The sequence below is a fragment of the Terrapene carolina genome, unplaced genomic scaffold (genome assembly GCF_002925995.2).
Source record: "Terrapene carolina triunguis isolate 2854851 unplaced genomic scaffold, T_m_triunguis-2.0 Scaffold238, whole genome shotgun sequence".
NCBI lineage: Eukaryota > Metazoa > Chordata > Testudines > Emydidae > Terrapene > Terrapene triunguis.
Genome location: NW_020664589.1, coordinates 14326137 through 14352979, shown reverse-complemented (window position 1 = coordinate 14352979; position 26843 = coordinate 14326137). Strand labels below are relative to the sequence as shown.

The following is a 26843-nucleotide window of genomic DNA, read 5'->3' as shown; positions in this document are numbered from 1 at the left end:
GGCGCTCAGGGCGGAGGGAAGCGCGGGGCTGGCGGCTGGGGTGCGGCCACTCGGCGGAGCGGAGGGTAGCGGTTCGCAGCGGACGCGGCTATGGCGGACAAGCAGGGAGCGAGAACCGAGCGCAGCCGGCGGGTCCCGGACACCTTCAGCGGTAAGGCGCGCGGCGGGCAGGAGGCGGGAAGCGCCCCTCAGGGCCCAGCCCGCTGCGGGCAGAGCCTCGCGCTCCGCGCCCCTCCCCTCAGGGCGCTGCCTGCCCCCTGGCCGGTCAGGAGCGGCCCGTGTGAGCCCGGGCCCCGCTTGCCTGGGCGGGTCTCGGGGCTGCTCCCGGGCGCCGCTCACTGCGGGCCCGAACCAGGGCAAAGTTCGCTTCAGACTCTTCGCAGCTTCCCAGGCAGGGCACCCCCGTGTCCGGTTACCCAGCTCGCCCGTTCCCTTTCCTTCGGCTCCCACCCCCGCTACGAGCACCGTTACATCCTGCGCGCAGCTTCTGTCCCGGCCAGGTCCCGGTCCCCCCCCGTGCACAGGCACAGCTCGCGCTGGAGCTTGGGGCCGGGGCAGGCTTGAACTTGCCAATGTTGGTTGGACCTATTCCTGGCGGTACCATCCCGTGACCTCTTTCATTAAACATCGATCCTTAATTCCTGGAGACTCCAGGGCAGTCCTGCAGGGTTGGCAACCCTAGGTTGGTGGCCTAAAACGAGACCAGCTAGACCAGCGCCCAGTGTCACCACCCTACAGTACAACCTCAGAGTTAGGAACACCAGAGTTACGAAATGGACAGTCAACCACACACCTCATTTGGAACGGGGGTGACCAGATATCCGGATTTTATACAGACAGTCCCGATATTTGGGATTTTTTCTTATATAGGAACCTATTACCCCCTCACCCCCGTCCCGATTTTTTCACATTTGCGATCTGGTCACCTTAACTGGAGGTACACATTCAGGCAGCAGCAGGGCCGGCACCAGGCACCAAGCACCCAAGCTGGTGCTTGGGGCGGCACCTGGAGGGGGGCGGCGCGGCGCTCCGGCCGCCCGGGAGAGCAGGGCCACAGCAGGGCTCGCCGCCCTCCCCCCGGCCGCCGGGGGGGGGAGCCGCCAGAGGGGGAGAGCCAAGCCCCAGCCGGGGCTCCGGCCGCCCTCCCCACCGGCGCCCTGCCCCCGCCGCTCTGGCCAGAGCCGGCCCTGGGCAGCAGCGGGGGGGAGGTCAATACAATACAGTGCTGTGTTAAACATAAACTACTAAAAAAATAAAGGGAAACAGCATTTTTCTTCTGCATAGTCAAGTTTCAAAGCCGTATTAGCTCAAGGTTCAGTTGTAAGCTTTTGAAAGAACTGTAATGTTTTGTTCAGTTACGCACATTTCAGAGTTATGAACAGCCTCCATTCCCAGTGTTCGTAACTCTGAGGTTCTACTGTATGTCCAGAAACAAAATGTGTGGCACAGGCCTCTTATAAGATTGGCTACTCAGAATGGGGTACACAGCAAAAATGGATGAGGAGGAGGTTTGAAATTGGGTTAAATTTTTAAATAAGTCTAAAGTTTTCACAGTTCCTTGTATGAAGTGTCAACTTGTAGTAATGGGAATAAGAAGGTAGGGAAAGGGGGTTCATTTCATTAGCAAATGACCTGATGTGCAGTTTTCTTTTGGACAGAAAATAACATGGCTGGATCACTAAGAAGTGAAACTCCACATATAATTAAGATCCTTGTCAACAAAGCTAGTCCCCTTAGGGAATTCTAACTGTAAATGAGAATAAGAAGAACTGATTTGTTTACTCCACTAAATGTGTTTGGTATTAGCAAAATGTTCGATGGATGATAGTGACTAACCAGATTATTCAGTATAATAGTGGATTTTAAAACAACAAACTGTTCTATTAAGGATGAGATGGTGAAAATAGCATCATATGCTTATAATTTAGGAAGTGGCTGATGGTTCCATAGTAGGTGAGCAGATGTCCCGATTTTATAGGGACAATCCTGATTTTGGGGTCTTTTTCTTATATAGGCTCCTATTACACACACACCCCGTCCCGATTTTTCACATTTGCTGTCTGGTCACTCTATTGCAATGGTTCCCAAACTTTAAGAACTTGTGAACCCCTTTCACTAAAATGTCAAGTCTTGCGAACCCCCTCCTAAAAATGAATATTTCCAGGGATTTTCTCCTTTTCCTGACTATAAATTATAAAAGCAGTGGTCTTGGAAATATTACACACTATTTATTACTAATTATTATTTATCATGACAGTATTTTTATTACATTATGAAAACAGCAACACACTTCCAAGATCTCACTTTCGTAGTTTGTATCACTTTGAATAAGCCTGTTATAAGACAAGGCTCCTATGTTTCATCAAGGAGTATCAGATGTGAAACAGCATGAAGGTATTTAAAAAGCCAACTCAAAGAGTTCCTCCTACACAAGCATTCAGGTCTTGAGCAGTCCTGGCAAACAACGCACATTACAACAAAGCTTAAACTTGTTCTTTATAATAATTTTTAAAACAATACTAGCTGCCTATTTAATTTAAAAAACAGCAGAAAATATCCACCTCCCTTTCCATTTCTTATAAGGAGTCTTGAAGTTGAAATCTCCTGAGTGTGATAGATATGCTTGCATTGATCTGCTCAGCTCTTGGAAGTCCAGGGGCTCCAGGCTGCTGGCCCCAGGCTGCCTGGGGTCCCTAGGGACAGCTCTGTCTGCCATTAGGGATTTTTTTCCCCAAGAACCCCCTGTAACATTTCGTGAACCCCCAGGGATAGTTCACGAACCCCAGTTTGGGAACCACTGCTCTATTGCATAGGATTGGTGGGATATGAAACAATCCTGACAGCAAGATTTTCAAAATAATCATAATGGAAGTTCATAAAACTTTATTTTAACCAAATATTAATTTGTACGTACACACATGCATGCTTGCATCACTAGACACAGATCACTCTTCTTCAATTTCCACTTTTTTTTCTGTTTCTCAGTGGTGCTTTATACTAGCAGTTTGGGCTATATTAGAAAAAGTTGGACTATCCAACATTCTTTGGTCTTTTGGGTGTCATGTATTATCTGTTCTTATCACTTTAACATCTCATATGACTTCTCGGAGTTGGTTTTCAGAGGATGAACTCAATATAACGGATATTTTCCATGTCTATCATCCTACAATACTAATTTGACTACTGAAAACCAGTTTATTTTGCCATTAAATACATGATGTAATGGAGATTGAGACAGCCAGAATGCGACTAAATATAGGTTTGTTCTGCGCTGTAGTCAGTTTGGGGTGGAGGGAATTATTCATAAGATTGTTTAAATATAAAGGTTTAGTTGAGCAGCTTGTGTTGTGTAAATATCAGCATGCCTGTTTGTATTGTTAGGCATGGGGCCAATGCCTAGTTCTGGTATCCAGTAAAAGATCTATATCATTCTTTTTTATGATATTTAGATATTAATAACTAAACCAGTCATTTTGAATAAGTGCCTGGAATAAGATGAAGTGAATTTCTCTCTTACCTTTTCACATTCCGAGTTATCAGTCATTCAGAAGTTGTTGTATGCTTTGTTCTCATGGAGGCTAAGACACCGGCTGTAAATTATTTTTGCCATAGTAGATGAAGTATTCATACAGTAAATTGATACGCCTTACTGATGTCTATAATTATTTTGATTCAGTACAATTTGCCATCATTAAATCCATTCATCGCTCCAGCCATTAATGCAGAATGGAGTATTAATTGCTTATAAGGAGATAGAGTTGCTTAATTGTAACCAAGGAGAAGTAGAGAAGCTTGTGTAAAAGGTCTGTTGCTGGCTCTAAGGGTACAAATTTGTCGCTGTCCTTTTGATTGACAGGATCCTACCCAACTGGCTAGGAGAGGATCAGTAGTGGTAATAGTTCACTAGAGACCAAAATAACAAACTTGCGCAACGGAACAAAGAACAAACCCAATAGTTATCAGTGGGTGTGCCCCAATAGGATGGAAGCATCCTAGAGGGACAGATACTCAGTCCTCATCCTGTTAACTTTTTAAAAAATTGGTATTAGTGAAATGTGTTGAACTGACGTATCTGGAGAGTTAAGTCATCTGTCTTAAGTACAGGTACAGCGTGGGCAGTATAAATACAAGTTTCTGCCCCAACACTGGCTTATAGCGAGACTTTCTTTTAGGGATGAGTGGATAGGTCAGTCCTCACTTTTCTATTCTGCCTTGCTGCTAAGGGGGTAAATCGGTGCCAGTGGTGGTGGCTTTTGCAATATGGACAACTCTCCATTCTTAGCTGGACTGAGACTGCCAAACTTGTTATATTGTCTAGTGGTCAGAGTATCTCTGTTCCTGTGGGGATCCTTAGATCTCTGAATGCTGACTTGACTTCTTAATCATGTTTACGATCCCGTAACTCTATATACAAAACCCAGTTGTGATGTTACAAACAGAGGGTGACTGATTTTTAAATAGGGACTAAGCAACAGAAGACCAACTGTTAATGAAACAGACCTTGTTTTCTTGGAAATGTCTCTTGTAATAAACAATAGAAGGATATAAAATACAAAACAAATGGTATTGTTTATAAATAATATGTATTTTGAAAAGTTACAGGAGACATCAACAGCAAGCTAAGAATGCTAAACAAGTGATATGGTATGGAAGTGGTTCTCAACCAGGGGTACGCAGAGGTCTTCCTGGGGGTACATCGACTCATCTAGATATTTGCCTAGTTTTACAATAGGCTACATAAAAAGCATTATCAAAGTCAGTACAAACTAAAATTTCATACAGATAAAATGAGAAAGTAAGCAATTTGTCAGTAACAGTGTGCTGTGACACTTTTTTGTATTTTTATGTCTGATTTTGTAAGCAAGTAGTTTTTAAGTGAGGTACTCAAGACATATCAGACTCCTGAAAGGGGTACAGTAGTCTGGAAAGCTTGGGAACCATTGTGGTATGATATGGCCCAGAAGCTATTTAATGGGCATGCAGGATCTGCCTTTCAAAGAATTGTCGAGCAAGTTTTTTTTTTTTCTCTTCACATGCTGAAACAGAAGAATTAGAATTTGTATTACAACAATAGGTGACGTTTCACCTGTGCTAAACTGCTAGCACACATGGGACTCAGATATTTCTGCCTATGAAAACCTGCTCAGAGCAGAGTTAGATAGCACTGTGGTAAACAGCTTGCTGTTGCTGGTAGTCGCTGTAATACAGGTACTGACTTTTGTAGACCTTGACCGCTCTAGGGAGTTACGGCTCTGAAAAATGATGCAATTCTGTAAGTGGTAGCAGTGGTGGAAGCTGTAGTGTAGATGGGACTCAGGCGTTTTTACCAGCATGTAACACTACTCTGTTTTTGAGTCTCTTACTGTGGAGGAATTAGCTAATGGATTTTCTCTTTGTTCATTATGATTATTAAAGTCAGTTTTTCAGCAGTTGCCTAAAAGATTCCTGTATATTAAAGCTTAAATATATATCCTGAGCAATAAATGTTAGTGATCATGCAGTGTGCGTGTATGACTTTTTCTTCTCCTGAGATGGAGTGGGACAATATTTGTCCCTGTCAGGTTTGACTATGTAGCGATATGGAAATGTTCGTTCCTACTAATATTTCATATGAAATGCTGTTGAAATTTGTGTATGATTGTGAAATATATGGTTAGTCTCTAGAGCACTCCTTTCCTGATGAATCCTGTAATAAATGCTAGGAATTCCCAAATGAGCTAATTCTGTAGAGTTCATTGGGTGTAAAAAGCCAAGCAGGGCATGAACTATCTCTGTTTTGAATGGCATCTTGAGCTCATCCTGACAACTTCTCTTGTGATCTCATGAGTATCCTATCACTGAAATATGCTATTAAATATTGATACAGCAATAAAGTACTGACGTAAACTACCTTTCTGCTCTCACAGTAAAGGTGTGTTTGTTCATGTGAATTCCATTAGCATTGCAGAGCTGTATTCTACCGAGTTTTATTTTGGGTTTGACTTTGGATAAGTGAATTGAAACATTCTGTTTTTAAATGTCTTTTTAAAAAGTAGGCTGAACTCTCAAACACATGTTAAACAACTTCCATCCAGAAAAGATTTTTCCATTTACCTCTTTATTGGTAGCTCTGAGAAGCAGCAGTGGGACAGGAAGTCTGATTGTGAGGAAAGTTTCCTGGGATTTGGGAAGGGTAAAAGCTTGTTTAGCCGTTGAAAAATCTGATTCTATACAACAACAAATTGCTCCTTTGTAGGTTTAAGCCAAAACCTTTTATTATCCTTTTCAAAATCTGAATACTCACAAGCAAAGACTAAGTACACTGGGTCAAGACACAGTTGAATAACCCAGTGATTGCCCAAGAACTACAGGAAATTGTTTGCTGATTTGGCAAACTGTATTTCCTTCCTGAATATACAGGCATTTTGTGTCCATTATACACCATTTCTTTGTGGAGGAGAAGGAAGAGGAAGATACAGATGTTACATTTTGAAGGCTCTTAGAAACCAGAAGGCCCAAATTTAAGAAGGACAGATTGCAGCACTTTAGCTGCTGACATATATCATATCTACATCCAGTTCTGCATCTCCAGTAAGCTGACATAAATGACCGTGAACATATGGATATATATTATAGTCATTCTTTGGTAACCTACTTCTCAATATATAATGAAAGTGATAATATAGTAAATAGAGTAACAAAACTGCACAAGCTGATTTCCCCACCTTCCCTGTCTTAATAGACCAGATAATCAAATTCACCAGCTTTACAAATTGATTGAAAATTAAGGTATTCAGCATAATTTGACATACTGAGCGGGGATTTATGTAATCAATTAATCTAATAAGTTATTATTGTAGATAACATACACTTGTGGCAGTGATTATGTGTGGGTATGAGGACCACAAACCTGTAAAATCTGCTTCTAGCTGTGTGTGTTTTCTGTCAGATTTTGGAGTCTATGGCAGCTTGTGGAAAGGCAAAATCCTCCTCATATCCATATGATAGTACTCCCCTTTGGTATTCTCTCCCTCTTCCCCCATGCAAGAGTGGCTATCCCCTTGGCATTCCTCTCACAGGAGTTCCAAATGTGTAGTGAGAGCAGTATATTGAAGTTCAATACAGTGACGCTTGTACAGGAACTCATCCTTATTAGGCAACTACTTGGTATAAGATGTGGCCCAAAATACACTAAATAAATTCTTTTCCACCTCCTGTTTTAAGCAGCCAGTTTTTGTCAGTTCCTTGATTGGTTGCATATACCAGATTTCACTGAGCTATTTTGTGGAAACAAAGATAAAGTTGCTCTGAATTTGCAGAATTCAATCTCTCTCTGCGTTCCTGTTTCTATTTGGGAGAGCCTCCCTCTTATTTACTAGATACAGTATATCCATTACTGTACAAATACATTTATCTGACCCTTCATTAACCAGCTCTCTGCACTAACCGGACAACCAGGACTTCATGGCCAGAAGCGGGTGATCTCACCTTTGGCCGCTAGATGGCAATGCTGCAATTTATTTTCCAATTCTCCGGTTTATCCGGATTTTTAATTATCCAATCTGGCTCCGGTCCCAATTAGATTGGATAAATGGGGTTCTGTTGTACTGAGGTTTGAAGTATGGATTTCCATATTTTGTATGATAAAGCTAAATCCTTTATTTTAGGTTAGGTTGCTATGTGCTGAGGCCACTGCCAATCATGTTGACCAATATTGTTTCCTTCTACGCCCCTGTCTGTATCCATCTGTTGACTCTTATTTTATGCTTAGATTGTAAGCTTCTTGGGGCAGAGACTCTTTTTGTTCTGTATTTGTACAGCACCTAACACAATGGGGTCCTGGTCCATGACTAAGACTCCTAGGCCCTACATTAATATAATTAATAATAATTTGTTTTTGATGAGCTTTTGTATGGTGCTCACTGCTGTAGTATCGGGTGATCTCATGGACCCACAGGTTAATCCTCACAATATGCTTCTGGGATGGGAGGAGTGTCATTTTACAGACATGAAAGTGAGGCACCTTCAGTCACACCAGGACGCTGTGGTAGGACAAGGAACAGAACCCAGTTCTCAGAATCCCAGTCCAGTTCACAAACCATTCTTCCTCTCTGCCCATTTCTAGCTCATTCTATTAATCTGTCTTGATCTGATTCTCTTGTTCCAGTGGAAGTGGAACTCCATTCTACAGTTACCTGTGCTGAAACCGAAACATGTGTCTTTATTCATCTGCTGCTGCTTTCATCCCAGAACCTAGTATGCTGCACACCTGTTCTCTTAGCAGTTCTATTGTCAATTATTTGGTGGGCATTTAGTGAAAAGAATGATTTGTTCTTTGTCACACTCTGCCAAGCATTACGGTACTGTTAAAATCTGTTAGAAGTGTTAGAATCTGTTAAAAGTGGGTGGGAGGTGGACTGAGCCCAGGAGTGAATGCTGTATATAAAGCTGTGCAAAACCTTTTTTTAAATATACTTGATCTGAGGACATGTAGTGTCTGTCCAAGCAAAAGGCACAGGGCTGAGATGAGGCACCAAACATATTACAATATCCTCTTTCTTTTTTTTTCTCCCAAGTGACTTTAGTGCCAGCAAATCGTATTGAAATCACTGTCCCGGAGACCCAGTTTGAGCCTGACCACCTACACTACAATGAAACAGCCCCTGAGCCTGAGACTTGTGAACCTGAGTTAGCTAGCATGGGCCAGCTATGCATTTTTAATTGCATTGTGAACACACTCTGAATGACCAGGTTTTGACAGCTGCTTGCTTAATAGTTTTGTGCACAATCGTTTATCATTTCCTTGATTACCAAATTGTAGCAATAGTTTCTTTGTCCTCTGTATGTCCCCGTTACCCACAAATAACCTTATTACTAAGGAACAGGTCATGGGGTCTTTCCTTCAAGAAGCCCTGAGTTGGTATTGTGAGCACATTCTTGAGCTTGAGCTAACTTGTCTTTGATGTTTCTTTTCATTCTTGGCTAAGGACAGGAGGCTAATCAGTTCGTCCTACCTTTCTGAGTAATATTGGATTGTGACGTCCATCCCCCTCAAGATAAATTACATTGTCTTAGCTGAAAGGCCAAAGAATACCTCAGAGCTGAACTGTTGACTGAAGGAGGAAACTAAGCCTCAGGGCTTCTTTTACTGACTTCTTGTGTGAGGTTGGTCAGATCAGTTTAGGCCTAAATTTTCAAATTTTTGGTATCTCAATTTGAGACCCTTGGAGCATGATTTTTTGGAGGCACTGAATAGATGCAGCTCTTACTGATTTCAGTTGGGGTTGTGGGTGCTCAGCCCCTCTAAAAAGCGGGCCCTTGTTGTCTAAAGTTAAGTGCCCAAAATCAGTGGACACACTTGAAAATATAGACTTTAACCTCTCTAAGAGTGTCCCCATCTACGAAAGGGAACCATACTGACCTGCAGGACTTGATAGAGCGGGAAGCAGGGAACATGCGGGTTAATCCTTTGTGAAGCAATTGAGTTACTTTTATTTATATATATATATTTATATATATGTATGTATGTATGTATGTATAGGGCAGGGGTGGCCAGCCTGAGCCTGAGAAGGAGCTAGAATTTACCAATGTACATTGCCAAAGAGTCACAGTAATACATCAGCAGCCCCCCCATCAGCTCCCACCTACCGGCAGCCCCACTGATCAGCGCCTCCCCCACCCTCTCCGCACCCCCCAATCAGCTGTTTCGTGGCGTGCAGGAGGCTCTGGGGGGGAGGAGCGAGGGCACCGCAGGCTCGGGGAAGGGGGTGGGAAGGGTTGGAGTGGGGGCAGGGCCTGTGGCAGAGCAAGAGGTTGAGCAGTGAGCACCCCCCAGCACATTGGAAAGTTGGCACCTGTAGCTCCAGCCCTGGAGTCGGTGACTATACAAGGAGCCACATATTAACCTCTGAAGAGCCGCATGTGGCGCCGGAGCCACAGATTGGCCACCCCTGATATAGGGAATTGTAATTTTATTGAGTATAGAAAACAATCAGTTGTGTGTTTCCTGAGGGGAAAGACACAGAAGTCTTCAAATAAAACCCAGCTGAAGCTGATAGGTTCTCTGACCACTATTCCTAGAACTCCAACATCTGGTTAGCACAGTCCACTGCTTAATAAATCCCAGGTCCTGTGAAATGGATTGAAAAGCGGAGTTTGCGTAGAATGGCAGTTATGTCAGGATAAAAAGACTTTTTGTTTACAGTTGAGCATGCACCATCTTGATGTTTGTGGAATATAGCAAAACCCAGAAGCATGGTCCAAAGGAAAGTCTTATAATTTAGATGTTAAAGTATTGTGTTATGTGTATCTTAGCAGACCCATCTTAGCATTGTGATTTTTTTTTTAAATTTTATTTCATTATTTATTTTTTGAATACATGTTCTTGTACTACATGTCAGAACTTTTGTTTTTAAGGATTTTAACGGGCTAAGGAGTGGGGGTGATGGTGGGGATGAATTTCAGTGGCATGGTGGTGGTTTTAATCCCCTAGTATCAATGCAGCTTTTGCCCGTGATCAGTTTCACCCTGGGAACTCTACAGTTGGCAACCGAGACTTTTGGACGGTAGTTGAGACTCTTAGCTGGAATGATGAAGAACTTCCTCTTCAATGAGTGTCCATTTTCATGTCTGCACCTGACAGCTCAGCATCACCCTGATGGCAGTTGGCAGACTCTTCTCAAGCTCTGAACCATTCAGAACTACTGGCTGTTGTTCTTCTTTGCTCCAGGAAACCTTTCTTGTGGAGTCTGGGTGAGAGAGAGGGCAGCCATTTCACAGCAGAGGACTAGCATGTATTCCTCTAATATGAAGACCCTTCAGCAGGAAAGTGCTGAGCAGGAACATGTCCTTTGCTGAGGAGCCAAGCAGCTCCCTAAGCATTGTATCTCATCCTACTTTCTAGAATTTTTTTTGATAGGACAGCTCTGAGAATGGGCATCTTCTTGGGTCTTCAGGTGATTTTTTTTGTGGGGGGAGGGGGGCAACTGCAGCACTTGGCACCTTCTGTGATAGGTTACTCAGGATTCAGTGGTGTAAATCACTAGAATTATTTGCAGAAGCAACTGGTATTTTACCTCTTTCTTGGGCAAACATAGCAATGTGTTCTTCTTGCTTCTAAATCAGCCTGACAGACAGGTTTCTACTATTACTTCACAATCTTTCCTGGCAGAGAGAGAGGAAACTGATTTGGGTAAAATATTGCAGTGTCTTAAATTTATATCTTCATATCTTTAAGGTATGTGGATTAAACATACTTCAATTCTGTGATTTCATTCACTTGCCCCGATTCTGCTCTCTGAGGTTTACAAATGCAGCTTTAGAGACGTCAGTGGAAGCAAAAGCAGAATTAAGTCCATAATGTGGCCAACATGCTCTTATTCTAATGAGGTTTGGCTTTGTCCTAAGGGATGTTTCTCATGATGACTTATAGCATGGAATGTGTAGTTGTATCTTTAAATTTTAATGATTTAATAGAACAAAGATGGTTCTGTTTTAACTATTAAAATATCTACATTTCTCTTCCAGAAGAGACCGACGCTAGCCTTGGTGTGTGTGGATGGCTGCTAGTGATCTTTTCATTCTTCTTCGTCCTTATTACCTTTCCAATCTCAATCTGGCTGTGCATAAAGGTAAAGATGTTCACGTGAAAGTTTGATCCAAAGTTTAAAAAGGCGCAGATTGTTTCCTAATAGTTTAACAACATTGTCCAATTCACTGTTTTGTCTCAAAACCCAGCTGGTCCTGATCCCTCTTACCTTGACCATAATACATGGTTAAGGACAATCCTTAACATCTCAGTGTATTCAACCCCGGCACACAAGAATTGCCATGTTTCTGTAATATCAGTCAGAAGGCTAATTTCAGTGGCATCTCAATTACTACTCTGTAGGAAAGAAGAGGAAAGGGAAAACGCTGAGAGGTTGCGGGAGAAGAGAGGAATCCCAAATTTTCATCCCTGTCTAAACTGCATTGGAGGGTCAAAATAATAGCAAGAACAAGTATTAATTTTGAGGAGCCACTCCTTACATTTATAATGGAATGACAAGCACTTACAAGGTTGTGTTATCACTCAATTCCCTGAGCTTGGGGTTTCTGGACCCTGGGAAAATGCTTATATTTTGGCTTAATCTCAGTTTTTTTAATGCATTTCAATTGGGGCAGAGGAAATTATAAACCTTTTATTAAAGAGAAAAAAACACAACACAACCTGAAAAATTAGAAATGGAAAGGCCATTAGACCCTATCTAGTCCATCTGCCCGCCTCAGTGCAGTAGTGCTCCTGATAGTGTATTTCCAATGTTTTGTCCCCCTTCAGGTGACAGAGCTGCCATCTCTCTCCTTGGAAAATTACTCCACACCCCAAAAGATTTAATCCTTTAGAATATTTTTCTGACAGACAACCCCCTTTAGTATTTGTTGCTTAGAACAGCTGGGGTGAGGACATGAAAAGTGTGCATGTTACGTTCTGCAAGACCAGAGACTATTCAGAGTTATCCTTAATATATTTGGAAGCCAAGATATTGTATCTAAATTCTTGATGGAGACTTTTGTATTAAACATCTGATTTCTCATTACAGATCATAAAGGAATATGAGCGAGCCATCATCTTTAGACTTGGACGCATCGGAAGGGGTGGAGCAAAAGGACCAGGTCAGTCCTATGTAGGATCCAGCATAAGGCATGTGATTCAGTTATATGATGGTCTGCAAGATGAAAGCACATTGGCAGTGTAAAGGCACTTTATTAGCTTGGTACTTTTTTTAAATGACTCACCAAATGAATGAATGGATTTCTTTGAAATTTAACCCAAACAAATAGGCATTGGGTGGCCTATCTTAGCTTAAAGTAAACATTAATTGCCTAGAAAATAAAATATTTCAAAATTATATTATATGTCAGGTCCCCTCAATATAAATTGGAGTTTAATGGTGGCAATTTTCTGAGCAAACTGAAGAAATTTTTATTTCCCTCTCTAATTTATTGGAGGGACTGTATGGTTTGGACGTGTCTTTCAAACTTATTTGAAAGTTTCAGTAAAACTCCTCTTATCAAGTAGCCTCAATTATATTTAGTGGAGGTAATGTCTTCAACTTGCATTGGTTACATCGAATAGCTCTTTGTTTATACAGTGATTCCCTGTCGCCCAAGCTATTTGGATATATAGGATTCAACTCTTTACACCGGTTGTGATTTCTTTTGGAACATGCTCTACCTTTAGGGTGCTCAGGATCTGAGGGCTAACGTGCCTAATAAATACATAAAATTATAAATTGTTGTAATTTTGTAGGGAGTGATAAAATAGGAGTCCTTGTAGTTTAACCTTAAATGAATTACATTAAAGGCACTGGATTCATAGCCCTTGAGAATGAAGGCTTCTGCTTATCCAGTGAGTAGTATGTTACAGGCAGTGACTGCCTAGCTTCCCTGTCCCCTCCCTATGAAGTGAGTCTCATCCAGCCCTCCTTGGGCTATGCATATTTTTTAGGGGAGAATAGGGAACAATGTATGAAACAAGCAATCTAATCAAATGAAGGCATTTTTTTAATTGCATGTGGGGTAAAGTTTTCAAAAATGCCTACATGACTTAAGAGCCTAGATGCTTTTGAAAATGGGACTTAGGTTCCTAAGTCACTTAGGCACTTTTGAAAACTTTATCTGTGTACTTTAGAAGTGGTGCCAAGACCTTAAAGGATTACAACATTGATTTCAGCTGTCAAGCCTAATGCTGGGAATGAGCAGCAGAAGCACTAATTTCCTGTCATATTATCCCACGATCTTGGTGCTTCTGGAATGTTTCCCCATGTCCGGACATGGGAAGTAAATAATGACATCCCCTCCCCAGTGCCAAGTAGCCACTTGGAACCAGATTTTCAAAAGAGCTCAACTCCCTAAAGAAGAGTCAGATTTTCAGAAGAGCATTGAATGCATTGTCACACATTGTTGATATCTCTTGAAAATCCTAAGTGAGAGTGCTAAGCTCTTGAAACTCTGGCCCCTGATAATGTCTGAACCCAATTTAAGATCCACTAACTGCAGTGCAAAACCCTGGTAGTAAAAAAAAAAAAAAATCAAAAGCTGCCAGGATCCTGACAAACTGTCTAGAAACATTGAATTAGGATGAGATGATCACAAATTGCTGCTAAAATAAACTTGTATAAATGGTCCACTGTCTCATTATGTGGGGTGGATTTTTGTGTACAGGTCTATTCTTCATCCTGCCCTGCACAGACAGCTTCATCAAGGTGGATATGAGGACAATCTCATTTGATATACCTCCCCAGGAGGTAAGTTTTTCCCTTTTTCTAAGTAGTGTCTTTACTTATTATCAAATGTAACAGAGTTCAACACTCTGTACCCCTTTCTTCTCTTTAAGGTTCTCTGAACCCCCTTCTACTTCCTGATTTGCCAGGAGATGTTTTCCAAGGAATTCTCTCCAGCTATTGCCTTATTAAAATCTGTTGGTATTGACCAAATCAGTTTTGTAAAACATGCCAGTGGAACTGTGTGTGTTTGGATTCTGAGCAGTGTGATCTGACACATTCAAAACTCTTTCCTTATGAGGTTACTGCTCCAACAAGTTTGTAACTAATGTATTCTGAGGTGTAAGAGCAGTAAGTGTAGCTGGCCAAGCAGACCACATGCCCCCTCCTCCATGACCCTTCTCAAAGGCCACAATCCCTTAGACATGGACTCTACTTTTCCCAGCCCTGCACAGTGTAGTGTGTTTTTATTATCATCTTAAAAGGAACTAACATTATAAGCAGCCTCATGACTTTATTTTGTATGTCCTTTTCCTTGCCAGAGATCCTCTCTCCCGAAGTCACACTTTGTTGTATCTATCCTTGACTATAAACTCCTTGGAGAGAGGTGGTGTCTTTGTTCTCTCAATTAAATGCCAAGCGTGTCTCTTGCACTGCTTACAAATATATTAAATAATAATACAAACATAATAGATCATTAGAACTTGGCTTGGAAAGTCTCTGCAGTGGACCATTCCCACTGCAATCCAGATATGACATCTTAGTCCAGTTAAAAGCATGCAGTGGATGCTTGGCAAATCCATGTCTCATTCCGTTATCAACAGCCATAAGAAAAGCAATAAATAAAACTGGTGTCAGGCCAGATGAAATCCATTAGGCCTTCTTGCTGGGAAAACTAATTCCTTAAGTAGCCAGCTGATGTGAGTGGTTACTCACAAGCTTTTCGAGAGTAGTTTTGAAGTGTTTTTCCCCATTCCTCCTGTTTACCAGGAGAGCCAAATTCAGTGCTTTAACAATAATAATAATAAAAAAAAAGTCATAACCTTGCTGCTGCTTGGGAAGTGCTGCTTTTAAGCAGTACCATTCCAGCTATTCTTTTCATCTCTGTGGAAACATCTGAATGCAGAGCTGTGTGTTCCTTGGCAAACCACAGTATTTTCCTCTCTCCTTTGAACCCGTTAAGAAGTGATATAAACATTCGGTCCTGAAGAAGAGAGAGGGCTTCTGCCCCAGGGTCTGGTTAAGTTATCGTATGAGTGTTTGCAGTTTACGTTGTGTTTATGCACATCGAATAGTAGAGCAATTTAAAACCTCCTCATCCAGCCAAAGTCAAAACTGTTTTATGCTCAGAGAGGGAAGAGCACAGTTAAGTATTGTGTTGAGCCTTCCTATTCCTATGTATGTACTTTTGTAACACGTGCTTTAAAGAGGAGAATGGAAAAAATCAAAGTCCTTTCTCTGTGTTAAGTAGGTGATGGGGGTGTTATAAACTGATGTAAATTGGTTGCCTCTTGCTATACTTGGAGTGCTGGATTATGCAACATGTAATTAAGCTATTTGTCTCCATAATGTCCTACAGCAATAAGATTGCAAAAAGGATTATTCAGAAGAAAAGCATCTGCAGTTGCACATATTGGGGGAAATACTTGCAAGGCTTATCAGTGCCTTGGGCATTAACTGGCAGAAACCTCTCTCTATTGTATACCTTTCTATGGCAAGGTATCTTATTGGGGGGTTTACACTTCTCTCTAAAGAAGCTGGCATTGGCCACTGCTGAGACAGGGTCGCAGGCTAGATTGGTTTATATGGCCATTTCTGTTTTGCCAGATAAGCACTGACTAATGGCATTGTCTTCTGTTTTACCCACACCTACATGGAAATTCCTGTTTGAGGCATTCCTTTTAAAGAGCAGAGTAAAAATACCACTTCCTTTTTTCCTATCTGGTTACTAAGTAGGTCACCTACTTTGTTCTTGTTTTATATATTGACACACATAGTCAGGTGCATCTTATCTGATGAGTGTGATCTCATAAGTAATGTACCATGGATGTGAGAATCACAAGCACGCGATATCTGCTATGAGATGGCACCCATGTTGTAAGTGACCTCCCCACATATACAAATATCAAACAAGTCATCTGTCATTATACATTATTTTGATTGTCTGCTTTTTTGCTCTTAACCAGAGAGCAATCCTTAACCACGTGCGAATGGAATGGTCCAAACTCCTACCTTTGCATTTAAATAAAAACCATGGAGTTCTCAGCCCTATTGCTTTCTGAATGTTCTCAGAGCCTCCCCTGCCAGAAGGACCTAGGGATTTGGGCACTCAATGATGTACGCTGCCTCACACTACTATTCAGTCCGGGGTGCTAATATGAGCTTTTGCCCACTCTCTGATATATGGTATCTGTCCTTTTATCTTGCCACTTTGCTTATGACAGATTGGTCTGTTCTGCTTCTGTGAAATATTCTGGAACTAGCAAAGTAGGACAGGTATATTTAGTGTAAATGTCTCTTTTTACTGAGGGTTTTTTTGTTTGTTTTTGTTTACCTATATGGGGATTTTTAACACCTCATGACCTTGAGGTCAATAACACCTTATTGCAAACCTAGCAAAAAGTTACTTTTTCAGTGACAAGCAGCTTGACCCCAAATTCCTCCTAGTCTAAAGGAGTTTAAGCCTGAGATGGTTCATTCACGTATATGCGTATATGTAAATATACATACACATGTGTGCCCCTACGGATTGTATTCTTTTGAGATAGAAACAACCTACAGTTTTAGGACTACCCCCTCCTGGCAGACTCAGGATTGTTCCCCACATGGTATTACCAGCATATAATTGTGAGGGCTAAAGATATAAATTTAGGTACAGAACTGTACCTCTTAAATACTTTACTAAATTACCTTTAACCCTGGAGAAAATGTTGTGACTCTTGTTGCAATTTTGAAAGAAAAAACAGCTTTATTATTTTTATGGATTTTATTACAAATTAAGAAAAGGCAACCTTAAAATCAAAACTACTAACTACTATAATTTTTACTGAACTAATTAAGGATTAAACAGCACAAGTATCAAATCAGAATTACAGTTAACATGGAATCAACTATTGATTGTGTTCATCCAATGAGCCGATCAAGACATGACTCATGAAGCTAATGTAACACATGATCAGTTGTATACGTACACTCCCTGGAAACCTAAGGAGGTTCCCTGTTACTAGGTGACTTCTACAGCTGACTCATTCCCTGACCAGTTTATTTCTGCTATGATACGTAGTGATTAACAACCCATAAGTTCCCTTTGGGAGCAGAGTAGTTTGCACAGACACATTTGTATTGTCCATGTTAACACAAAGTGATTTATAGGACTTAAAATTTGCATATGCATATGCTATTTCTCACACACACACACTTGCTCATTCACATCTTAGAAAGTGTTAAAGGAAAAATCATAATTAGGGGTGATAGGCTTCCCTGTCAAACCACAATAGGAAAAAGAAAAAATTAAAATAAAAAACAAAGCGAGTGACTGGAGTTCACTGGCCTTCAGAACGTCAGAGGCAGGACTGCAATTCAGGGAACCAGAGGTTGTTGTCTCTGCTCGATAGTTTATACCTTGTCTGGGGAGTTACAGATTGTCAAGTACCTCTGGGTTTCTACATGTTCTAGATGTGAACAGTGATATAATAGCTTCTTGTTTCTTATTTCACTCATACTTAGACTCATCCATATTTCGTTCTCTTAGTATTCCTTAAAATATTCTGGGCTTTTTGCTGGCAAAGAATTGGAGCGCTAGACAATTGGTGGCCTGATTGGATGAAGGTCATCTCAGAGCAAAAGACCTGTCAGATTCTATTAATATAAATCCTACTTAAGCTTAAAAGAAGAAGAAAAAGTTTACAGAACCTAAAGAAAATAGAAACTTGTAGATTAGGCCCCACTCAAATAGGCCCGTTTCTCTCTCATAGTAGTATAATTAGAGTTTCTTCTGTTGTCTTTTTCATTCGTCGTTGTTGTTCTGCTTAATTATTAGACTTCTTACCTCCCTATAGATCCTTACCAAGGACTCTGTGACAGTTAACGTGGATGGAGTGGTTTATTACAAAGTCCAGAATGCCACCCTTGCTGTTGCAAATATCACAAATGCAGACTCGGCCACCCGGCTCCTGGCACAAACCACCCTGAGGAACGTTTTGGGGACCAAGAACCTCTCTCAGATCCTGTCTGATCGAGAAGAAATTGCACACAGCATGCAGGTATGAGCAGTGCTGGGGGCATTGCTTCTGTAATCAGAAAAGCTAAACTGTAGGGCTATGAGCACCTTGCAGGGTCAGGCTTGTACATCAGTACAGAGAAGAGCCGAGCATATCTAGGTGAACCTTGGATTTGGGGTTTTGTATAAAGCTTCCATGAGAGCTGTTGTGACAGCATACAAATATAAAAAGGAGCAAATGACGCAATAATGGGCTAGTGAGCCAATGAGATCTAGTTTTTAGCTTTAAAAATTGTAGGTGGCAGGGTGGAGTACAGAAAAATAATCCCAAAGAGGCAAAACTACTGCCTGACTCTAATAAAAAGGTCCTCCCCTGAGCTGTGAAGGCTGCTGCAAAGGGATGCTAGAATCGTGTTCATGGACCCTTGAGAAGACCCTCCCCAGCTTGATGCAGACAGAATCTTGGGACAGAGGGAAGACCACTGTTGCCTGAAGGGTGGGTTGCACCAGTATTTCAGGCCGATGATATAGTTCGAAGAGATGACCACCAGCTTGTGTTCCCTTCTCAAAATGTTTGATATTACATGGTTCAACGATGACACAACCTTCAGCTAAGTGCATTGAGATCCTCAGGTGCAAGGAGATGTCCAAATATTAATATTATTTATTGACTCAATTCATGTGTTCTGTGTCTTTGTTTAAACACTACATTATTTTTTTTTACCCATGATTTTTGTAATGTAGCCAAGTAAATGAATCTAGCACCTTTGTCTTGCCTCTTTAACAGGTCACACTCGATGAGGCAACAGATGAATGGGGAATTAAGGTGGAACGCGTGGAGATTAAGGATGTAAAGTTGCCAGTCCAGCTACAGAGAGCAATGGCTGCTGAAGCAGAAGCTGCCCGGGAGGCAAGAGCCAAGGTAATACAGTAGCTTCAACATACTTTGCGTTTTCATCAATAATGTCACGTGAAGCTGTCTCTGAGGATGGAGATCTCCAGCCAGAATAGCATGGGGTATGCAGGGCAAGATTCTGGTAGAGCTGTCTTTGGAAGCCAGCACTCATCCTGGGTCACACCATCTGTCTCATTTTTGTGAACCCTGAAATCCCAACCTTCCCTACCTTCCCCCCAAGAGCAAGTTCTGAAAAACTTAAATAGAATGGAGTCTTGAGAGATCACATGACCTAGTGGCTGAAGTATGAGACTGTCATGACTTCTGCATTGTTTCCAGCTCTTCTATTAACTTGCTGTGGCTTTAGGCAAGTCCCTTATACTCTCTGTCTCCATTTCTCCATTTGGGGGGGAAAAAGAAAAAGAAAAGAATGCATTAGGGAGCTCATGAGGCTAAATGTTTGTAAAGTACTCTGCAGCCTTCTTCATCCATTTGGTGGTGTTACTCCCTTTTGCTTGTAGTGTAGGGTGAGAAAATCTGATGTAAAACATTTAAGATCCCCTGAGACTTCTGGTTTTGCTAGGTGGAACTCAGCCCTGTTGCTAAGCTCTGGGAAGCTCTCTCACTGGAAAAGACCTTGTGCTGTGGAACTTGCTCCCTCTGGAGCAAGTTCCTCTGGGGAACCCGGGAAGCATTTTGTGTGTTTTGTATTTACTGAGTTAGCTTGAGTGTGAAACTGCAGGTTGTGTTTAAGAATTCCAGTCTGAGACAGGGATTCAGAAGTTTGTCTCTCACTAGTAGGAACACGTTAATAGTCTGCTCAGAGCCTCGTCTGATCAGAAAAACAAATCTTCGTTGTGAAACCCGAAGATCACCATTCAGCAATGGGAGGTTTCATCATAGTCCATTTGATGCTATGGAACTTACATTTGACTTAAGGGTATCCTTTTATTTCCCTTTTGACTCTTGGCATCCAACTTCTTATTCATTATCATTAGGGCTACGTGTCTGTCACAGAGATTGCGGAAGTCGTGGAGTCTGTGACTTCCTGTGACCTCCGTGACTCCTGCAGCAGCCAGTGTGGCTGACCTCAGGGCCGTCCAAGCAGCTAGCCCCGGGGCCAGGTGCTCAGGCAGCCCTGGGGACAGCCACGCTGGGCGCTGCTGGAGCAGCTCTGCGGCCAGCCGCTCAGACGGTCCCGTAGCCAGCCGCACTGGCCGCTGCGCTGGCAGCCCCGGGCAGCTGGCCCCGGGGACCGCCCGAGCAGTGGCCGATGCAGCTGGCCCCGGGGACCGCCCGAGCAGTGGCCGATGCAGCTGGCCCCGGGGACCGCCCGAGCAGTGGCCGATGCAGCTGGCCCCGGGGACTCCCTCCTCCCGGCGGGAGCCAGAGCAGCAGCAGCCCCCCCCCCCCCCCCCGGTACCCCCCCCCCCAGGCGGGGGCGGGGCAGCCGCGGGTTCCCCCCCCACAGCGGGCCCCTCCAAGATTCAATCATGAGTATTTTTAGTATAAATCATGGACAGGTCAGGGGCTGTGATTTTTTTGTTTTGTTTTTGGCCCGTGACCTGTCCGTGACTTTTTTACTAAAAATACTCCGATTAAATCACAGCCTTAATTATCATATACAGACAGAGGAGAGACCCACCCCTAGGGAAATAGTTAATGAGACCTCTTGAGCCACTTGTATATTCCTGTTTAAAAATTGTTCAGGCCCTCTTATATTTCTGTGAGGAAATAAAAACAAGAGCAGATCTGTATTTCATTGCTAGGAGTTATGAAAGGTGAACTTGGGAGGGCAGCTAGAAAGAGGCCTTGGTTCTAGGCAGTAACTTGTATTTCCAAATGGTAATTCCTAGACCTGTTCTGGGGTAGCTAAACAGTATGAAATCTGCAAATAATTTCACTTAGTCTGATGGTTAAAAGGATGGAGACCCATTGCAAGAGTAATCCGAGTGGACTATATTCTATAGAAAGAAGGATCCTCCACATACCTACCTTGCCCCACTCAGGACCCAGTACACTATAATTCACCATGCCACCACTCTCATCCTATCCAGTCTGGCTTCTGTGGGTTTAAAGGGATCTGGTATTGATGCACCGTCTCAGATCTGGACCCCCAGTGGGATTACTAGCCGGTGAGGTCTATAATCATGAGTTCTGATGTTGGTTTAGCTGTTTAGTATGTTGCAGTCACCCTTAAATCTGAGGACAACCACTTTATATCTACCTCCCAGCTTGTTTCATAGCTTGATATTCAAAGTGAATCTTAGGCCACTGAAATATGAAGATGAGTTTATTCCTCTCTATCCCATCCCATCCCTCCCAGGGTGTAGCAGTAAAGTCATAGAATATTGTGCTTTGATTTAGCTTACAGTAGAAGCCATGTTTAATGTATAACTTTGTTGCACAGCAGTGGATTCAGGTTTAATTGGCCCCTCTGCTCAGGTTTCTGCAGTACAGTTTCCACCAATACCCACAAGAAGTGCCTACAAGGTGCAGCAGCAGCGTTTGTTATAGTCCCTTCTGCTGGATCCTAAAGGGGGTTGTTTGGCAAGGTCCTGGCAGCTATTTCATAAGTACTAAATTCACGGCCATGAAAAATGTGTCACAGACTGTGAAGTCTGGTCTCCCCTCATGAAATCTGGTCTTTTGTGTGCTTTTACCCAATACTATACAGAGTTCACAGGGGAGACCAGCGTTTCTCAAATTGGGGGTCCTGACCCAAAAGGGAGTTGCAAGGTTATTTTGGGGGGGGTCACGGTATTGTCACCTTTACTTCTGCGCTGCCTTCAGAGCTGGGTGGATGGAGAGCGGCGGCTGCTGATCAGGCGCCCAGCTCTGAGGGCAGTGCCCCACCAGCAGCAGCACAGAAGTAAGAGTGGCAATACCATACCATGCCATCCTTACTCCTGCACTGAGCTGGCAGTGACTCCGCCTTCAGAGCTGGCTCCCGGCCAGCAGCCATCGCGCTTCAGCTGCCCAGCTCTGAAGGCAGCGCTGCCACTAGCAGCAGCGCAGAAGTAAGGGTAGTAGTACTGCACCCCCCACACACACACACACAACTCCTTTTGGGGTCAGGACCCCCTACAACACTGAAATTTCTGATTTAAGTAGCTGAAATCATGAAATTTATGATTTTTAAAACCCTATGACCGTGAAATTGACCAAAATGGATTGTGAATTTGATAGGGCCCTATTCATAAGGTACAAATCTCTTAAGTTGTAAACCAAATCTGCACAAAGGGTGCCCAAAACTTTTGTTTGAAGCTCTCTCATTTGAGCACTGTCTTGTCTTACAACGGAAGAGACTGAAATAGTCAAACTAGCCTCCATTTTAGCACTGTGCTAGACCTGCTGTTTCATGCATTTTTCTTCCTCAGGTAATTGCCGCTGAGGGTGAAATGAACGCCTCCAGGGCCCTGAAAGAAGCCTCTATGGTTATTTCAGAGTCCCCTGCTGCCCTTCAGCTTCGCTACCTGCAGACTCTGACCACCATCGCTGCGGAGAAGAACTCCACCATTGTCTTCCCCCTGCCCATAGACATGCTGCAGGGCATCATGGGTGCAAAACGCTAAACTGTTGGGATGTAGTGGGAAAGGGATCTTCCCCAGCAGGACTGGTCTGTGAAACCAAATTAGCTGCTAAAGCTTAAAGCAATGTTAGCAGAGGGGATCTTTAAAGGGGCCTTTTTTGTGTGATACTTGTGTGTATGTGAGTGTGACTGATCAAAATCTTCTGCAATTTATATAAACAAACTCTGCTCTTAATTTCAAATAGATGCTTGTTTTAATGTTCCTGTGGGTCACAAGCGTTTCTAACCTGCACACACATCCCGTTTGCAAATGAGATGACCACTTTGTGTGAAGAGCTCACTTCTGGAAGGGCTGTGAGATGATCACACACCAGAGAAGTGGTTACCTCTCATCAGCCACACACACACTCTGAGGTGCATGTTCCCTTTAGAGAAAAGGGTCCCTGGAGCTGGGTGTGGCGGGAATGTAAGCTGGAATCTCTTGGTAGCCACACACTGTTCCTTCAGTTCTGCCCAATTGCTAAAGTAAAACAATGTGTATACTCGATCTCTCTGAAAATCAGGTCAGTGGCTTCTTAAAATGCAGTCTTCCCTCTTGCAAGATGCAGCAGTTTGCCAGCACTGCTGAAATTAAACTTTCCACCCCTGCCTTGCTGTAAAAGCGGAAAAGGTATGAGCACACTGTAGTTATGGATACAGTGTTTGTATACGCTATCCAGTTGTCACGGTTTGTCTGTCTTTCTGTCTGTATTGATTAATGCCTTTTTTAAAGCATTTAAAATGTCTCTGGATCTGCCTTTATTTGTGCATCCACTTTTTAAAGGAATGTTCCTTTTTTTAAAAAAATCTGAGTTTTGTTTGTAAATAAGTAGCCTTTTTTGTCTTGATTTTAAATCTGCTTGTAAACAATTTGAAGTGCTGTATGTTAGTCCTAAGACTTGCATCTCTTGCAAATAAGGTAATTTTAAAGTCTTGTGCATCATTTCTTATAAAAGATCTGTACACAGCTTTTCTGTCTGTTAGAGGAAATTGGTGACTATTTTTACTTGTTTTCTGCTGAAAAGCAACATTTGACATTCAACACTTACAGTTGTGATTGCATACTATGTGAAGATTTCATAACCTTTTACCTTTTGCCTTGTTAATCTTAGTGCAATGTATGGTACAAATTAAACAGTTCTATGTTCCAGTTTTAAAGAATGATGCAAGAAAAGAGAATTCGCTATTTGGTCCACTATTTCAACATTCAGGCAACTCCTCTTTTTCTGATCTCAATTAGATTACTTATTTGTAGTTTGGATTCCCTCTGACTCCCTTTCTAGGGTAATACTAGAAGTTTCATTGCTCTGATGTATCCAATTGATATTGCTCTGAGCAGTGCTACTAGTTTTACAAATCTCTGTCTCATCTGACTGGAAGCAAATGATCATAACAGAGAGAGCAAACAGGAAATTAAAATTCTCACGGTGATTTGCATATATAGCTAACCCCAGAAGCATGTGGCTTCTTCAGTTCTGCTAATCCTCGCCTTCACGTGCTTATCTCTGAAATGCACAGCCATATCCTGCACCTGTTTAGCGGATGTAATTAGAGATTGTGGTGAGATGTTGAGCCAGATTCTGCACTGGAACAACTCCACTGAGCTGGGCCCATCTTTAAGCACGGGGTAGTTGGAGTGGAGGACAAAAACAAACCTAAAGACAATGATGGATTCCAGAAGTGCCCTTGTTATCACGCTGCCCTTAATAAAGTATGTATTTTCTTGTTTAATCACTTCTCGGGTGTGATTCATTTTGTGCTTACATCACTTCTATTTAGTAATGGAATGAGCCAAAAAGCACCTTTTGTTCTTGACCAACATTTTCTGGATGAATTCTTACTGCCCCACAAACTGATTATGTGCATTAAGAACCATTCCTGCAGCACTCCATTCTCCGTTGTCTGTGACTACTGGTCTGTCTTGTTCTTATACCTACAGGCTATGAGTCAGGATTTCCTGTACGACAAAATGTAGTACGCAATCCTTTCATGAGGGCTTCTTAGCTGTAGTACGGGCGATGTAAGAGGTGCTTATGGTGGAAGAGTCCAGTTTTGGTACCGTGTAATTAAGCAGTATGCACCAGCTCCTTTCACTTGTAATGCACAACATAAGTGACTTGAACCACACAGCTGCTGTTACCTCTTTGGGAATACAGATGTGAGCCTTTAATTCTTTCTACTGCCATTTGACTGTCACCCATAGGGGTACTGTTGACAAGAGCTGGACAACTCAGCCCTCCTCTTGAACAAAAAAAAAAATCCACATTCCTCTCTGATCTATCCACTCACTTTCTCAAGGACTTGGACTGTTTGACTGACTAGGATATCAGAACATGCAAAGTCTAATTTGAATGCTCAGTGCACTGGAGTGCCTGGCATTTGTTCTGCAGCTGTAAGAATTAGCAGTTGAGCTCTATTTGCCCATGCTAGTTAGTAGGGGATGCCATTAGCTCTGGAGTCCAGTGAGATAAATCACTGTGGGCGGCTGGGAAAAGGTTTTTAGGGATTTGTGAAAAGACCCAGAGAGTGGCTGCACAATTACAGACAGTAACTTGGGGCCTAATTCTAACCACGACCTTCTTCTAAACCAGCACTGCTCAACGTTCTGTACTAAGGCTGTGTATGAACCTTTGCTTGCACCTTTCCCCTTAGCTCACTCCATTGTTTCATACAAACGAAAAGCCAGGGCAAAGACGCTTTCTCTCTCCATATAAACCACTTCTTGTACATGTTGATACCTGGAGGTGATACCCTCTTAATTTGCTGCTAACAAACAATTTGCTTAACTTGTAAGGAAACACACAACTTTTCTGTGTTTTACAGTGAGCTGAAGCCCAGATCATTCTTTTAATAAGGAGGAAACACAGACCAAAAAAGCTGAATATAGTTCTACTGAGTAGCAGTTACTATGCTGTTTTAAAAACTAGAGGCCAACTGTGGTGTATCTGCCTTCAAAACTAAATCCTTATAGGGACTTTATACTGTTCTCATGTAAAAATGACAATAGATTTTTCTTTGAGAATTGAGAGGGAGTGTCCAGTCTGATACAATTACAGCCTGAGTGAAACTATCATTCCCAACATAAGAGCATCTGCAGACATGCCGGCCTACCCTCCACTTAATATTCTGCTAGGACACTTTGCATTTACAGACTCAAGAACAGCTGTGTGGAGGGGAGCCATGATCACACAGCACCATTCCTTTCTCTCTAGCTGAATGGTCTCGGCTACTTTTTTATTTGCACTTTCTATCCAGAGATGCTGTCCTAGCCTTGACTTTATCAGCAGCTGCTTTTAGCATTATCCTCTATTTTCTTCTTCCACCAGAGATCTTGCTACAGATTTCCCCAATGGCGCATTCTTTATGGAACCATTATGCTGCTTTATTATTTTTTTTTAAGAGGCCTTTTCTGTAATACCAGAGTGCTGTAGGCTGAAACCTGCAGAGCGTCTCTTGTGGCAGAAACAGCAACATGCTTTTGCAGGGCAGTGCTGCTAACAGCTGTTGATGATAAAAAGCCCAGCTCAGATAATTCAGTCTCACTCAGGTAGTAATAAGGCCAGAGTGGTTATTCCATTCAGCAGAGGAAAAGTGTGCTGCATTTTATAGCAATGAAACCAGCTCTCCTGGGAGTACCAACGAGTAGCAACACATTGGATCCATAGGTGTAGTTTCATGATATTGCTCTGTCTGCACAGTGCAAGCCTCGGCCCCTGGGATTCAGCATTTCATTCAATCCCTGAAGCTGCTTTAGCATTTAGTGCTGGGGTTCCAAGCCTGCTAATAGCAACAGGTTAATAAAATGAACCATTTTCTGCAAGGATCTAGCGTTAGTTCATTAAAACATCTAATGCAAATGGACCAAACCTCAGTTGCTTCTATGATCTACTGTAAACAAAAGAGGCAGCTTCTAGGTTA

The 26843-nt window shown here is 42.4% G+C and overlaps 1 protein-coding gene across 2 annotated transcripts; it reads left to right on the top strand.

The window, feature by feature from the left end:
• Window positions 1-24659, top strand: STOM (stomatin). 2 transcript variants are annotated; one of them, XM_024211142.2, is made up of 7 exons: window positions 1-151; window positions 11509-11609; window positions 12558-12630; window positions 14182-14264; window positions 18299-18502; window positions 19247-19381; window positions 22735-24659. In XM_024211142.2, exons 1-7 carry the CDS (start codon window positions 91-93, stop codon window positions 22927-22929), a joined length of 852 nt encoding a protein of 283 aa, XP_024066910.1. In that variant the 5' UTR covers window positions 1-90; the 3' UTR covers window positions 22930-24659. The 2 variants fall into 2 exon arrangements, with proteins under 2 accessions (XP_024066910.1, XP_024066909.1); XM_024211141.2 differs by having other exon boundaries at window positions 11506-11609.
• Window positions 24660-26843: the final 2184 nt, after the last annotated feature.

Coding starts and splice junctions, on each gene's coding strand:
- STOM (XM_024211141.2), top strand. CDS start 91: ATGGCGGACAAGCAGGGAGCGAGAACCGAGCGCAGCCGGCGGGTCCCG. Junction 152..11,505: donor GGTCCCGGACACCTTCAGCG/GTAAGGCGCGCG, acceptor TTTCTCTTCCAG/AAGAGACCGACGCTAGCCTT. Junction 14,265..18,298: donor TTGATATACCTCCCCAGGAG/GTAAGTTTTTCC, acceptor ACCTCCCTATAG/ATCCTTACCAAGGACTCTGT.